Raw genomic sequence first — 17,858 nt, forward strand, 5'->3', positions numbered from 1 at the left:
GTTGCATCGACCAGAAGGCTCCAGCAGCTTCACATCTGCTGCCTGCATGACCCTCCTCTTCATACTCCTTTATCTCTCTTTTCTTCTGCTCTTCGTAAGGTCCTGAATCTCTCCATGCAAAATTATTTACAGCCAACGCTAGAGCTCAGATTGTGGTCTCAGTGGTCTGCTGAAGGTCTGTTGGATGATTTAATCTCATTTGGAAACACATTTGTTGTCAGGTGGAACAGACTAATCAGTCTATTTGTCCACTTACTGGCTAACCTGATCAATTGATTGGTCTTTTTTAATTAGATCTTTTATAGATATTTATAGGTGAGGTAAATATTTGTTATAGCTTTGGCAAATGATGAAAAAGCCTTTAGCTCAGTTTAAAGGCATTAGAGGAGATTTAATTTCCTACGACTTTGAACGTAGCATGCGCATGCGCACATACAACCTCTCCCTCACCCCCCTCTAACCTCCCCCCTCTTAACATTTACGAAGAAACGCCCTCCTCCAGAAACTTGCGTAGGACTCGTGAAGTTGTCTTTTACGGCTGGGTCCCCCTGGATCTTTATCTGCCATTATGTAAAAAAAGATGAGCAAAACAAGTCGCCAGCTAACTACGAAGCTATACCAAAGCAACACATACACAAAACACGTAAGTCCAAGGCGTACGTAATCTACGTAACTCTGCCTGAGCCGGAAGATTTTTGATTGACAGGAAAGGGAGCAAACCAAACGCCTCGGTCCGAGCGCATTGATTGGCTGATGTTTTTCAGGTCCTGCCATGTCCACAGTTATTTTTTTTAATTTTTAATTTTTTTAGAAACCATACATACAAGTCCATTAAAGGTCAGTATTCATTTTATGTGAATCAGACAAATTAAACAAAAAAACCCATCCTCCATAATGCCTTTAAGGGAATAGTGTGACAATATCAGACCATTAAAGAGATGGTACTGTGGCCGTTATTTTAAACTTTTTTTTGTTTATAAAAACTGAGTCGTTGTTACACATATTTGTGACATTTTATTCACCAGAACTCAATCAATCTTTTCCTACAGCCCAAATTCTCTTCTGGCCTCCAGCAGTCTGTTTTGGAATCCATTTCCATAAATTTTGAATTATTCATGAGAACCCACGACGACTGGCTGGAGGTGCAGATCGTGTTTAACAACCAGTGAACCAGCGTTTAGGTTTTCATTAGAGTAAGATCGTGTCAAAGTTGCCTAACGAAGCAAGGGTTAGGGTTACTTTTTTTTGATAGAACTATTTGCTTAACACTGAGGGAAGATTGTGTCCAAAAACGGCTTTTGGCAATTCCTGATGTAAGGTAAGAATTCATAGACGTTATGCAAAGATGGACAAACCCTCCTTGACGTTATCGTATTAGGTTTGCCGAACTTTAGTTTTGAAGCCAAGTGTGATGACTCTGGTCACCACCACCATGGCAGAGTCGCATTCCACCTAACTCCTGGCTAATCCAAAAATAAGCAGAGGTTGAACATGAGTAGTACTGAGCTATGCCAACATCTTTAGATCATAGACTGTCCTATACAGTTTAAATATGAATAACTTTAGGTCTTAATACAATTTAAGCAATTGAGGTTTATAAATTTTCAACCTCTGTACAGTTGTCATGAAATGGGAAATTAGCTGTGGAGACCAAAACTCTTCTTTTGTACCAGCTTATAAACATGTTTATTCCTGTTATAAAGTTGGGCATTTTAACATGGGGGTCTGTTGGGATTGACTCACTCTTGGTGCCAAATTCATGTGGCCTCTTGAGGAACTGCAGTTTATACAGTTCATTATAAGGTGGAGACTCACTACTAAAGCCTAATTTGAGGCGAAGTCATCAAGCAACTACTGAAGTGACACATTTCACATAGCGCTGGGCGGAAGAGGGCTAAGCTAAAGCTAAAGCTTCCCAGCATGTCTGATTTGACTTTACCTTCAAAACCAGTTGTGCTTGAGCCATTTAAAGCTTCAGACAACTCAGAAAGATGGAGTTGGTACTTAGAAGCTTTGCACCACAGAATGGACACACCGTCACCCAGATCCCTCTTAACTGTATTGTTTTCCACAATTCACTTCAGCTTCTATTGGACTTTAAATAAATACAGTGGCTTACAACAGGTCGTGATTAGCTTAGCTTAGCATGAAGACTGGAAAAGGGGGAAAGCAGACTTGTAATATATGCCTGCCAGCACCTCTAAAGTTAAATAATTAACATATATTGTTTGTTTAATAAAAAAAAGCTAACCATGTCCTATGTGTATCTTCATATTTAATACATACATATGAAAGTGTTTTATAAATTTTCTCATCTAACTCGGAGCAAGAGATTAACTAGGTATACTATACTGAATGTCCTTCAGAAAAAGGTATGAGTGTTTTAGGAATGTCGGCAGTCTCTAAAACATCCCATTAACTCCCAGAACTCGTGACTAGAGCTTTAGCTGACAGACAGAAATTTAATTAGTGACTATTTTAATAGTCCTGCCAGACATTTACTTTCTCTCAGATGTGAGGATTAGAAATGCTTCCCTATTTAATATAATGTAAAATAAGTATTTTGGGGATTTTGGGCTTTTGTTCATACAGAAGACACCATGTTGGGCTCTGGGACATTGGTGATAACAATTTTATGAAGAGAAAGTTTTGAAAACTGGTTGCAGCTCTCTTTATACATTTTACATTCAAAACCCCATACGGCTAATTTGTGTATGCTCACATGCGCGTCTTGTGTTTTAGATTTTCACAGAAGCATATCCACAAAAGCAGGGACTTTTTCTTGTCATTATTATGATTATAAATATCAAAACTACACTCAGAGGCGTCACATGTCACACTTTGCCATCCTCAACAAGCGTCTTCTTCTCTTGCCTCCTCTCCCCCTGTTGTCGGGGTTGTTGTGTCGATTTTGTTTTTGTCCGGTATTTTTAGCCTCCTGTCTTCCTACACAGCTCCGAGGGAGCAGCTGAGGGAGCGTCACCGCCCATCCACAGCTCCAGATGTCAGAGAGAGAGAGAGACAGGTTCCCGCTAACCTCTCTCCAGCCCACCTAATTGTCCCGGAGCTAATAATAAAGCCTCGATGTGAACCGATTTGCCACAGTATGTCTTAGTGCAGAAAGAGGCAAACTCCCGAGACCTTCCACGATCGCTCTGAGTGACGTTGTCGTGTTTGCTCTTCACTTCTGAAGTGCTACTTTGCCTTCTGGGGAAAACAAACAATTGAGAGCTGGAATTGGCGAGTGAATCAGGAAGTGGGTGAATATAAAAACCTGATGCTGGCTGCACCATCTGCTTGTACAAATTCATGACTCAAGAGATCAAGAAGTCCACAAATGTTGCTGTGAGGACGGCGTAACACCTCCATGATGGTGTCTTTAAATGGCAGCATTCATCCGCTAAAACCGAGCTGTATTTAACGCTCACACCAAAGGTACTTGCTCACGTTTTTCCATCTATAAGCTCCTTCTGTGCCGCAGTTCTACACCCAATCCCAGTTCTGTAGCTTCTGATCATCCTCACACATACCTGGAGACTGCAATCTCTCCATCAGATAGGCCTTCACACACACACACACACACACACACACACACACACACACACACACACACACACACACACACACACACACACACACACACACACACACACACACACACACACACACACACACATGCAGGTTTCAGATTCGTTCATCTGTAAGAAGGACAGGAGCAAACGGACAGTTAAGCTGCAGGGAGCAGAACAGGGAAGCTTTGCAGGAGCAGCCAGATCGTGTGCACTAAAATTACCAATATGAGATTTTAAAGGATTTTCAGCTTAAGCGCGTTTTCGAGGCAGATATGTGGACAAAACCAAACAGTTTTTTTGTTTGTTTATGAGAAAAAAGCCTTTTCCAAACCATGACATGTGCACCTGTCCATACAAATGAGCTGATTTTAAAATAACAAGGTGCTGGATTATAGTGTCGATCCTGAAGACAGCCGTCTGCCACAAAGACCGAGTCCTATGAAATGGGAAAGGTGCATTGGTATTACTCAGAAATTCTGCTCTGCATTCTGTGTTCGGGTGTTAGAGTTGTGAAAGTGAGCACATCTGAAGGATGGGTTATCCCAAATTTTAGAAAAAAAAAACTATATTTTCTTATTTTAGCCAGGCCTGTTCCAAGTTTTGGGATTTAATTATTGCCTCCACCTTTATACAGCCATGTTGTAGTTTCATTTGTGGTGCTCTAAAACAGTGAAAATCACATTTTAAAAATTCATTCTGAGCATGTTTTACTCAGAGTCAGTGTCCATGTTTGTGCTGGATACTCCTGATGGTCAACAGTTGTAATCGAACCACTTGCTACTATAGGAATAGTTTCTGGGAGCAGAGCGATAGCTCAGAAACCTGAGCTCCAGAAGAACAAAGTGAACTGTTACGGCTGCTGGTGGCTGTGTGTTTGGAACAGCTGGTCTAAGACTGAGCTCCAGATCCCACCTGGTGCTCATGAGGAGTGATTAGCCTGGAGCTCCAGACCTGGTCCTCCACACCTTCCACATTGTCAGATTGGTCCACCACCACAACTCCTTCTCCCATAAGACCCCAGCAGGCACCACACATGGGTCTGCAGCCAAAACTCTCAGTCAGTTTGATGCCACCAGTTAACTCTGGTGCCTTTTTGCCAATTATTTGTATTCCTGTATGGTCTGTAGGTTCTGTATCCATTAAGGGGTGCCTACGGACATTTAGAGCTTCTATTGGCGGCTGCTAATTCAGTGAGGAGCTTCCAGTCTTAGTGAAGACTGTGACTCCTGTTAGCAGTCCACCAACTTCATTTAGAAGCTATTTGTAACTTCAGTCTTGCATATTGTGTGTCAAATGCTTTTTGTTTCATTAGTTCTGTGCACTATTCACCCATTAGTTTCTGTTACTTGTGGTGGGTGTTGCTTCTGGGTTTTGGTTTGGACAAGGAGTTTAGTTGTTTTGTATTTCTTTAGCTACTTTATGAACTCTGTCGGCCTTTGTTTGGTTTTATTTGATTTCTTAATTTAGCAGCATCCACCAGCCCTCGTTCCTTTGTATCATCTGTTCTTTTGTTCCAGTTTGCCACTGAGAAATACATAAATTGCTCCTCCTGAACCAGTAACATCTGGTGATTTTAGTTGCATCCGGCTGACCCTAGTGGTTGGATCATAACATGAGCCTGAAGTTAAGATGGCAAGTTTTCAAATTGTTCAAGATGGTCAGATGATAATAATGAAGTATATACAGTGGAGGAAGAAGCATTAAGACCTTCTACCGGAGTAAAACTACCACAATAGTGGTTAGAAATCTCTAAAACTGCTCATTTCATATCACGTTAGGAACATTTGATATCGTTGTCAGCTGCAGTAGAGATAATTTTCCTCATTTTATGCAGGCTTGTGTGGTTTAATTCAATGCAAGGCAACATTATAGGCTATTAAAATCTTCATTTATAAAATAACTTGTCATCAGATAAATGTAGTGGTGTTAGACTTACAATTTCTCCCTCTGGTTTCTAATTTAGTTGAACTGACCCTTTGATTTTTATCCTGCTCCACTTTTTATGGCATAACAAAATGGAAAAGCATATAACGAAAAAACTGTAAGACTAAGATGCATGTATGAGACTTTATTTGAAAGGTAATATCTTCTACTTTATGAAAATGTGGTGATTTGCTATGAGGCCAAAACACAATATAAACTACATTAGTTCAAACATGGCTAAGGAAAGGGGATTTAACCCTAGCCCTAACCCTTTGACCAAAAAGAACCAGGTATTGGTTCGGTGCTGGTGCTTAGCTGGTTCCAATCTTGTGCCTCCTAAGAACCAGTTTGCTTTTCCATTGGGAAGGAGCAAAGTTAGAGCCATGTCACTGTAAAACATCAGTACGTCACAGCATGTGTGGCCGTTCAACAACATTCGCGCATCGTAAAGTGGTGTTCCTGACTTTGCAAGCCTGCATTATGATCCAGAAACAAATAATCAAACTGTTAGTAGATACGTAGCTATGAGTTAACACTCAGCCCGTGACGTACTCGGTTCTTAACTCTGGCCCAGGAAAGAGTTGGTGCCTGAAAAGCACCAGTTTTTGGAGCCTGGAACCAATGCTTAGGTGGTGGAAACCCAAAGAACTGGTGCCAACTAGCACTGGAACCTGCTTGGTCAAAAAGGAGCCATGAAGTCATAGTTGAAAAACAATAACGAGAAGATTTTTCATTCAAGAACTGTGCAGATCACCAAGTATTTTCTGCATGTCAGCTACACATGTATAGAATTCTAAGCCTAACCTCATTGGAGCTGCTGACTTTCCATTTAATGAGCTGAAGCGGCATATTGTGCAGAATCTTCCTCGGTCTAACCAGCGTGTCCATACTGACAAAGTTAAGCATTTATATAATTTTGTGCAGTGCGTAGCTGCTGTAAACTAGCTTAAATAGGTTGCTGAAGCCTGGTAGCATGCTTTGAGGAGCACATGTTGTGTTCATACAGTAGAAAACATGAAGGTTACACAGTGGTTACACAATAACTCAGCTCAGGTGTTAATATAACTACACTCGACTGTTTCCAACCCGACACACACACACACAGGCAGTCACACGCTTGTTGACTCTCCTCACGTTATATTCATATATCTACTCGAAGCCTTACATAAAACGGCCCTGCTAAACTGTACGTCCTCCCCGACCCCATCTCTTGTGCTAGAGAGGTGGATTTTGCCCTTTTCATGCTCGCTGATTCCCTGACTCTGCAGCACAACATGGCTGGAGTGATGCTGCTGCTGCTGAGAGGACCTCAGGCGAAAGAGCAGCAAAACAAATTCACTGTTGCATAACCGGCTCTGCTGCTGAATTACACAGTGGACAGGACAGGACAGGCCAGCCAGCAGAAATTAACGCAAAGATACACGAGGGTACAGCGAAAAAAAAACAAGATTATGGAACCATTTCTTTGATTTTAAGTAAGAATAATGTGTAGCGGCAGAGCAGAAGTATAATATTTAAAGGAATAGTCTGACAGTGATGAGAAGATAAAAGTGATCTTACTCCTTGGTTTTTAGACAGATTAATCATCTGAACCCCGGGCTGTTTCTGGGTGTTTTTTGTTGCTGTAATTAAAGAAAAAATAGTCACTGTCTTGCACCATAAGTCTTTCATTTTGAGGCTATCTTCAGCGCAACCACAGCTAGAAGCAAAGAACTCTGCACTGTCTTCTGTGCAGCATGACGCAGTTATATTACAATGAATCACTACAAAGAAAAGTCTGATTATTTTTTTTAATACAAAAATCCCCAAAAGTCTGGAGTCAACATGTCCAGCGTTTTCCCAAGTGCTCGCAGGTGTTAGCCATACTGGAACTCATCTTAGTTCAGTTCCACATTCAGAACAATTTGATCTCCAGTGACCAGTAAAATGACAGCATAATAATCTATAAATAACCACAACTCCAAATTTTTCCATTGATTTAGTGCAAAAAATTACACATTTAAGGAATTTTCTTTTTACAAAACATTCTGAACAACCTGAAATTTCTTAAGAAAAATAACTTCAATTTCAGCCTCAGTTTATCATTTTCACATTACAACTTCCAGATCACAGAGTGTCTACAAAGGAACACAACATTTAGTCACAGCTATCTGGAACTAAATGATGTAGTATTTTATTATATGATCAAAACGACAAAAGTCAGACATAAAAAAGACAAAAAAACAACAAAAACAAGACAAAATATCACAACAATGCTACACAAAATGACAAAACCGAGAAACAAAATGACAAAAAATGAGACAAACGACAGGAAATAAAAAACCGTAACCCCTAATCCTACAAAAAATTTGACAAAAAGGTTACAAAGGCACAAAAAATGCTCAAATGACAAAAATGAGACAAGAAATGACAAAAGCGAGAAACAAAATGACAAAAGTACACAAAAAGGCAAATAAAGTAAAACACAAACTGACAAAAGTAAGACAAAAACACACAAAAAGGAAACAAAACGACAAAAATGAGAAACAAAACGATGAAAACGTGAAACAAAAGTCTGACAAAAAAAGGACAAAAACAAGACAAAATATTACAAAAATGAGTCACAAAATGACAAACTATTATTTATCTTTATGATCGAAACAACTTGTCATGGTCTAGAAGTTATTTTAAGTTTGTAGTTTTACCAACTTACAATCTGCAGTTAATGTCTTCTCTGTAATGTTTACACTTTGAGGATTGGACCCTCTGGAGGGCCAGTTTTGGCCTGCGGGCCGCATGTTTGACACCCCTGCTCTAAACCATTTACTGTCAAAGATGTGATTTGTATTTGAAGACTACGGGCCAAAAAAGCCTATAAAATACGTGGATATATGCAGGAAAAAAGACCGTAAGAATTGTCGATAGTCCACAGACAAACAGTTGGATCGGACAGCTGATGATCTCATCTTTTGTCTGTGAAGGTTTGGGATGCGAGCCACCTCAGAAACACACCAGACTTTTTCTTCATTTATAGCCCACATATCCAGCGTCTGAATGAGTCGACTATCTGCCGCGAGGGTTTTAGCTCCTTCCTCGATCTTCTAGAGCTGTTCAGACATCAAAAATCACTTGTTTTAGTCGCCATACTGTATAAACGGTGCTGGGCTCCACTGCTGTACCACAGACTGGGTTTCTGATAACTCTTGAGATGAGCTCCATTCTGTTATTAAGGAGCAGATAATTGGTGTTATGATAAGAGGGTTTTCAGGCCGCTGCAGGAGATGATGAATCACATTGAAGACGTGTACATTAAGCTCTTTGAACCTAATAGAGTTCTGGGGGAATCTTATATCTCGGCTTGGATTTTTTCTTTGTTTTGTTCAGTCTTTTGTCTTGTTTCCGATGTGTCGTTGTATTGTAGTCGTCTGTGTTGCCTGAGAAACTCTGGAATAACACAACAAGAGCCTGCAGCTATGCTCGCGGCTGTGTGAGGCTCAGGGATGCTCTGAGAAGCTAAAACCTCTTTTCTGTCTTTTTTCCAACCAGTTAAAGTGCAGTTACAACACCGACATGTCACATAACATTTTGATCACTTGTTCAGCTGTGAGTTGAAGAAGTGACAACACTGGTGAGCATGAAGGCTTTTCCATGTGGTCTATACTAAGATAGAACTTCAGTGGATTTATTGTTTATTGTGCTGCAAACAAGAAGCTTCCAGGACCTCGCAGTAGGAGCGGACGTAAACCTTTCCACTACAGGAATTCTGCATAGGTGCAAGGTGGGGTGAATGTTTACAGGAATGGCTCCATAATTGACCCTTTTAGCTTTTCTGTTTCCGCTGTAGTGTAGAATCCAACAGCTTTGACTGCAGAATCAAGCCTGGCTTTCTCTGTGTTAGCTGCCTTAACAAAACCGAGCGGTGCCTCCTCGTCGATTCAAAAGGAACATGTTGTTACCAGAGAGCCTCGAGATTAAATGATGGATTTCTAATGTGAGAGCTGCACATTAGAGCTGTTAAACGTCATGATGAAGGAGACGTGGAAACAGACTAATCTGTTTTCTGAACTGTATTATAAAAGCAACTGAACCGATTAGATTTTGGCAGTGATGTGTACTTTGGATCCACGAATTTGTTCAAGATTTCTGGATCGTTGCGAGATAGCGGCACGGCGTCACTGTAACCATGACTACAAGTGAACGCTACCTCAGCGGCCTGCTGACGATCACATGATTGCAATCCTACTACAAATCGACCGCTGCGGACTTATCAGGACTTAACTGTCGGAAATGATACAAGGAATAATTGATTAAATTATGGGGGTGTTTCCGAGTCCCAACAATTCCCGCGGCCCGCTACATAACCCTAACCCAGCAACCCAAGGATCCAAAGGTACCACAGCAACCCAAGGTCCTCCAGGTGCCTAAATACTGGTACCAGCGACCCCAGGTGTCTAAGTACCGGTTCCAGTGACCTCAGATGGTACACTATCCATTCAAGAAGCCAGGTTACCGGCCCAAGGTGCTACACCAGAAGCCCCATCAGACCAGTCACTAACCAGCAGCTTATGCAAGCTAGGCAGGCTACATTTTAAGGTGACATGATTTGGTATCCGGTATGCCTGTGCTCAGGTCATTGTGTTTGTGGGTATATCTATATTAAATGGACAAATTCTGTGGAGCCGTGATTTCTGCCACTTTTTTTTTTTCAAGATTTAATTTCTCTGAAATGATACGTCTGAGCGGCTTTGGTGGCGTACTGCGCTCTCTTAGTGTTTGTCTTGTTAGCATTTTGCAGGTATTTGGTCGTAAATCAAAACGCTGCACAAATAAGAATGTCTGTCTTGATGAGGATGCTAGAAGAAAAATCAGATTATAATAAAAAATAATATGAGCAGAGTTCATCCTCTGGGGACCATGAATGCACCTCTGTGTCCAGTTTCATTACAATCCATACCATAGTTTACACTAACAGTAAAATGTCTTCACAACTAAATTACATGTACTTATTATTGCAGCAGTTGTTGCCTCAGAAAAAGAGGGCTAAGACAGGAGGGAACAGAGTGAAAACATGTCTATCATTAGATCCCAATAAATGCAGCTCAGTCACTGACAGAGGAGACGGAGGGTGGAATGTTTTTCTAGCAGCGAGTGTTGGTATTAAAATCTGGCAGACATAAATGCAGCACAGTGTGATATTTGCAGAGCACAGAGCACTGCTAGTGCTGCTTCCCACTGCCAGAGTGATTGTGTTGAGGTTTTTGGAGAGCTCTGGGGAATCTGGGAAGCCGCCATCAAACCAGAACTGTGTCAGAGGAGAGCTGGAGTAATAAATTGTTAGGTAGCACTTTATAATAACTATACACTATTAAGCATTAGTTAAGCATTGGTTAAGCATAATTTCAGCATTAGTTAATCCTTAAATCCTCATGAACTCATCATGAATTCACCATTAGTAATGCATTACAAAGCATTAGTAAAGACAGTTTTAAATGTTCAACCAACACATTATTAAGCATTAGTTAAACATTAGTAAAGTGCTTAATTCATCGTTAACTCATCATTTGTAACTAATTAGTTATACGTGCTTAATTAATCATGAATTCATGATCTGTATGACATTTATTATGCATTACTAAGCACTTAATAAATCCGGTTAAAAATGTTTTGTTGCTCATTGATAATCTCAGATGTTAATACTTTATAAAGGGTTAGCAACTGTGTTAGTATATGATTTACAAACACATATTCATCCTCAATGAATAACTTATTAATGCGGTTACTACTCATTAGTTAAGTATATTCCGTGAGCCCATCTAAAGTGAGGACTATCTATGCTTTATAAAGCATTTATAAAGGACACAGAAGCAAAGATATACAAAGTGTCAGTTTTGTTGGTCCCAAACAATACAAGCTCTTTTAAATACACACTTTAAACAAATACAATCTATAAAATTTCAAGTAAACTTGACAAACATCTTCAAATAACAACAGTCTGTGATCGTATAAAATAGAAAAATAAAATACAAGCTCTTTTAAATACACACTTTGCAATCCTTAACATTTCAAGTAAACTGGTGAACTATCTCTTCAGGGCACACACACACCAGAGGTAAGTGGCTGCCTGATTCTGGGATTCCGCCAGTGCATTTCAATGGTGTGCCCTTGAAGTGCACAAAGTGCTTTACAGTAAAACAAATATACCGTTTTCAAATATTGCAAGATAACACAAGATAATTTCTGCAACCTGTTTGCCTCTACGATCAGCTGCCATCTCCCCAGCGTGATATGGCTCTCTCTCCGACTTCCGCATTTCAGAAAAATTTTAAAAAAACCCGCGCGGTCTCGCTCATAGATATATACAAACTGGTCTCGCTCTCCAGAACCGCGGAGGAGGCTGGGACTTGTAGGACTCTGGGACGTGTAGGACGCTACTGCGCATGCTCTTACCGTCAAAAATGCTAGTGCGCATGCTCCAAAATCCCAGAGTCCCAGAGTCCTACAAGTCCCAGCCTCCTCCGCAGTTCTGGAGAGCGAGACCGCGCGGGTTTTTTTTTATTTTTCTGAAATGCGGAAGTCGGAGAGAGAGCCATATCACGCTGGGGAGATGGCAGCTGATCGTAGAGGCAAACAGGTTGCAGAAATTATCTTGTGTTATCTTGCAATATTTGAAAACGGTATATTTGTTTTACTGTAAAGCACTTTGTGCACTTCAAGGACACACCATTGAAATGCACTGGCGGAATCCCAGAATCAGGCAGCCACTTACCTCTGGTGTGTGTGTGCCCTGAAGAGATAGTTCACCAGTTTACTTGAAATGTTAAGGATTGCAAAGTGTGTATTTAAAAGAGCTTGTATTTTATTTTTCTATTTTATACGATCACAGACTGTTGTTATTTGAAGATGTTTGTCAAGTTCACTTGAAATTTTATAGATTGTATTTGTTTAAAGTGTGTATTTAAAAGAGCTTGTATTGTTTGGGACCAACAAAACTGACACTTTGTATATCTTTGCTTCTGTGTCCTTTATAAATGCTTTATAAAGCATAGATAGTCCTCACTTTAGATGGGCTCACGGAATATACTTAACTAATGAGTAGTAACCGCATTAATAAGTTATTCATTGAGGATGAATATGTGTTTGTAAATCATATACTAACACAGTTGCTAACCCTTTATAAAGTATTAACATCTGAGATTATCAATGAGCAACAAAACATTTTTAACCAGATTTATTAAGTGCTTAGTAATGCATAATAAATGTCATACAGATCATGAATTCATGATTAATTATGCACGTATAACTAATTAGTTACAAATGATGAGTTAACGATGAATTAAGCACTTTACTAATGTTCAACTAATGCTTAATAATGTGTTGGTTGAACATTTAAAACTGTCTTTACTAATGCTTTGTAATGCATTACTAATGGTGAATTCATGATGAGTTCATGAGGATTTAAGGATTAACTAATGCTGAAATTATGCTTAACCAATGCTTAACTAATGCTTAATAGTGTATAGTTATTATAAAGTGCTACCAATTGTTACGATTATTACAGAGTTCCTTCAGAGTGCGCATAGCAGCTGTGGTTTGTCAGGCTTCAGAGGAGGCGAGGAGGTCAGACACATCCCACTTTACATGCAGCACCGTCCTCCATCCTGTATGTCAACCTGAAAACGTGTGTGTTTGAGTGTGCAAATGCATCGGTGTGTGTTCGAGAGCCACTGCACAGAGAACTGTAACCGGATTTGACAAGATCTTCCCTGTATGCAAGGCTCTGCATCTTTCATGACTCTGATGATGAATTTCCTTTTCAAGGCTGCACTTTATGGTAATACAGTACACTCAGTGTTTAAAGAAAATGGTGGTCACAGTCTGTCAGGAGGAGGATTTGCTGCTTTTCTCTCAGTGTGTTGCCAGTTTTGGACAGTCGAGAGAGTAATTATGTACTCTGGGATGAGATTTTAACTGTTTTCTGACAGTCTGTCTAAACGATTAATCATCAGTGAGGAGAATAATGGCTGCCAGAGTGGCAATGAGGAGATAAAGGGCGAACTCCAGCTATTGTACACATCAAGGTCTATTTACAGGTCTTTAGGAGCACTGCAGTCATGGTGGTAATGTTGAATAAAACCTTTTGTGCTGCATGAAATCTGACCCAGTGTTGGTTTGGTCTGGAAAAGTAGAAGTTTGAAGTTAGAATTTAAGAGTTTATCAGATGTCTGTTCCTCATGTCTGCTTGAAAATAGCAAGTGTAGCTAGCTGTTAGCCGCTGCTAGCATTGTATATAAAAGTTTGAGGCCACCCAGGCAGCTTGATGTGTTCCATGGAAACTCCCACTTTTATTCATGTGCTAACGTAACTGCACAAAGCTTTTCTAATCATCAGTTAGCCTTTCAACACCGTTAGCTAACACAATGTAGCATTAGAACACAGGAGTAATGGTTGCTGGAAATGCTCCTCTGTACCCCTATTGAGATATTCCATTAAAAATCAGCTGTTTCCAGCTACAATAGTCATTTACCACACACTACTTTTGGTTGCCTTGGCTTGCTTTGGAGGGAGATGCATCAACTTTGCCTTATAAGACACTAAAAGTCTGTTAGTCGTTTGCATATTAGTTTGTTTCTTTGCAGATGACACTCGATTATTTTACCTGAACTCTCTAAGATGTTTTTTGACTACAGTGTGACTCGGTTAGTGTTAGAAATTACGATTCCATCCTCAGTTAATTTCTGTTACTACGAAATGATTTCTTATATCAATGTTGACTATGAAACTTACATATGTAGCCACGTTTTTCCTTGAAAATGACCCGTTCTGCTTTGAAATCACCTAGATCAGGGGTGTCAAACTCATCTTAGTTCAGGGGCCATATTCATTCCAGCTTGATCTGAAGTGGGCCAGACCAGTAAAATCATAGTATAATTGCCTATAAATAACCACAACTCCAAATTTTTCACTACACGAAACAAAACAAAACAAAACAAAAAAGAAGACAAAAAATTAGACAAAAAGTTACAAAATGAAAAAAATGGATAAATGACACAAATGAGACATAAAAAATGACAAAAGAGGAAAAAAAAAACCCAAAAGAACAAAAGCGAGAAACAAAATGACAAAAAAAATAGACAACATGCAGAAAACAAAACAAAAAGAGATATAAACATTTCTTCACAGGTATCTGGAACTGAATGATATGATATTTTACTTTGTGATCAAAACTACAAAAGTTAGACATTAAAAAGAAAAGCAACAAAAACAAGACAAAATATTACAAAATGAAAGACAAAACGACAAAGGGAAGAAACAAAATGACAAAAAATGAGACAAACAAAACAAAAAGAAACAAAAATTAGAAAAAAACATCATAAAGTGACAAAAAAGGGATGAATGACAAAAACAAAACAAATTACACAAATGAGACAAAATTACAAAAGCAAGAAACAAAACAACAAACAACACAAGTGAGACAAAAGAATCACAAAACGACAATAACGATAGACAAAACAATGAATAATGCAAAACACAACATTTTTGTCTCTTTTTTTTTGTTTTGTGTCTGTCTCATTTTTTGTGTCATTTCTGTAATATTTTGTCTTGGGTTTTTTTGTCTGACTTCTGTCGTTTTGATCATAAAGTAAAATACTTTATCGTTCAGTTCCAGATATCTGTGACTAAATGTTGTGCTCCTTTGTAGATGAACTGTGAGCTGTAATGTGTAAATGACAAACTGAGGCATAATGTTGTTGAAACTGAAGTTATTTTTCTGAAGAAATTACAGGTTGTTCATAATGTTTTGTAAAAAGACAATTCCTTAAATGTGAGCATTGTTAGAATGCACTTTTTTATTTATTTCTAGGTTATTATGCTGTGATTTTACTGGTCACTGGAGATCAGATTGGGCTGAATGTGGAACCTGAACTAAAATGAGTGTGACACCGCTGGCCTAGACTGTATTTCTGATTAATTTAACGATTTTCCCTCGAGGGTGTGTTTAGCTGCTGTTAGAGCGCCTGACATCCCACACAACCGTTCAAACACCCATTCAGATCCGGTCCACTCACCAGGTCTTTGGACGTGCCCAGCCTCTTCAGCCCGTCCAGGGGCAGGAGGTCAGCCGAGTCCTTGTGCGTGAACTGGGTCGCCTGCTTCAGACGCCTCTGCTGGTGCAGGATGGCTTTATCCCGGATGGCTAGTTCACCCTTCTTCGCCTCACTCATGGTCTCGGACTGCGAAACTGCCTGTAGCCTCACGGCAGCAGAGGTGGGAGGCAGAGTGGACGAAGAGCAGAAAACCTCAGAATAAACCCCGCAAACGTTGCCTCTTCCTGCCCTCTCTGAAAGGCTGCTGCTGTCCTTCCCTCTGGGCTCGCTCTGCCCCCCCTCTGGTCCTTGGCATGTATTTGTCTCGGTGGCTTTAGGAGCTAATGTCCTGTCCGGGGTCTGCTGTAGACGTGCATCTTCCTCACGATGTCGGGATCTGCTCAGTGTGTCGGAGAGGCAGTGTGGAAGGTGTGACTGAGCAGAGTGTTTCTCCTCCCCTCCCCTCAGTGCCGTCTGTCCTTGGATCTCTCTCTCTCTCTCTCTCTCTCTCTCTCTCTCTCTCTCTCTCTCTCTCTCTCTCTCTCTCTCTCTCTGTTACATCTCTGCTTTCAGTTTTCTCTCCCTCTCTTTTCTTGTTCGTCACACACTCGACACATGCTCACCCCTGAATGAAGAATGATATGCTGCTTGTCAAACCATTACTTCATGTACACACCGTTCAACAGTTTAGGGTCACTTAGAAATGCCCTTATTTTTAAAAGAAAAGCATTTTTTTTTACCATGAAAATGACATTAAATGAATCATAAATCCAGTGTAGACATTGTTAATGTGGAAAGGAAATGGAGAGAAAGGTCATGAGAGCAGATATTTAGATTTCACATCACATCCTTTCAACTAATGTGGAATTTCTGGTTGATTATTAAGGCTAAACAGGCACAGAATGGAGCGATAAGTGTCAAATGACAAAAACAAGACAGGAAACAACAAAAACGAGGCACAAAATGACAAAAACGAGGCATGAAACAACAAAAACGAGACACAAAATGACAAAAACGAGGCATGAAATGACAAAAACGAGAAAGAAAATGCAAAATCGAGAGACAAAATGATAAAACCAGAACACAGAATGACAAAAAAGAGAAATGAAATGACTAAAATGAGAAAGAAAACGACAAAATGAAGAGACACAATGACAAAACCAAGACAGGAAACGACAAACCCGAGACACAAAATGACAAAAAAGAGGCATGAAATGACAAGAAAGAAAATGACAAAATCCAGACACAAAATGACAAAATCCAGACACAAAATGACAAAAGCGAGACACAAAATGACATGAAAGATGCATGAAATGACAAAAACAAGAAAAAAAACAACAAATTCGAGAAACAAAATGACAAAAAAGAGGCACTACATGATAAAAACAAGATAGGAAATGACAAAATGAGACACAAATTGACAAAAATGAGACGCAAAATGACCAAATCAAGACACAAAATGACCAAAACGAGACACAAAATGACCACAACGAGACGGGGAACCTACAGCCCGCTGTGCTGCATGGCTTTCATTCCCGTCACATTCTCTGCATTTTATTGCCCTAGAAGTGACACCCTAAGCCCCACACTGTTTCCAGTACTAGCCCTCTGAGCAGCGATTAGCCTGTGGAGGTGTGGGAGACATCGCTGTGATCTGACCCCACACCGGGGATCAATCTGGACCACTGATGGCACCGATCGATCTCCTCTCCTCCCCTGTGAATTAAAGAATCCAATCCCTCCCATCTGCATCTACACGGCACCAGACGCTATAAATACCCGATCCATCTGTGTTCATGACCTCCAGACGGTGACACGTTTTTACAGCAGCGATGATTCGACCCACAGGTGTGGAAAGTGTCATGAGGTACAACAAACTGTTCCCATCCATCACTCCTCCTGCTCAGTGGGCGGGTTTTAGGAAAAAGATGCATGTTGGCACCAAAACACGGAGTGCTTTTTAAAATACACAATATTTATCAGAACCAGGGAGACCTTGTGAAGGTGAAGTGGAAAAAACTGAGAGCCTGATGAGGTGTTTGCTGTTTGAAATGCTTGTGCTGCCCCCTGCTGGCCGCCTCCGACCGGTGTTTTCTGCATCTGTCAAACACGCTGTACGTTGAATTCAGATCACATTTTGTACCTATTAAGTAGGGGGTGTCAAACATGCGGCCCGTGGGCCTAAACCGGCCCTCCAGAGGCTCCAATCCGGCCCTCAAAGTGTAAAAATTACAGAGAAGACATTAACTGCAGATTGTAAATTAGTAAAGCGATAAATTTAAAATAATTTCTAGACCAT

At 40.2% G+C, this 17,858-nt stretch overlaps 1 protein-coding gene across 1 annotated transcript in view; it reads right to left on the reverse strand.

Annotated features, from left to right (window-relative positions):
- Nucleotides 1-16,046, reverse strand: part of nrip2 (nuclear receptor interacting protein 2) — a 48,618-nt gene extending 32,572 nt beyond the window's left edge. Inside the window, exon 1 of the mRNA XM_022212202.2 lies at nt 15,542-16,046. Within this exon, the coding sequence (XP_022067894.1) occupies nt 15,542-15,697 (156 nt within the window). The 5' untranslated portion in view covers nt 15,698-16,046. The remainder of the gene's footprint in view (nt 1-15,541) is intronic.
- Nucleotides 16,047-17,858: the final 1,812 nt, after the last annotated feature.

Source organism: Acanthochromis polyacanthus, chromosome 1 (assembly GCF_021347895.1).
Source record: "Acanthochromis polyacanthus isolate Apoly-LR-REF ecotype Palm Island chromosome 1, KAUST_Apoly_ChrSc, whole genome shotgun sequence".
Lineage (NCBI taxonomy): Eukaryota > Metazoa > Chordata > Actinopteri > Pomacentridae > Acanthochromis > Acanthochromis polyacanthus.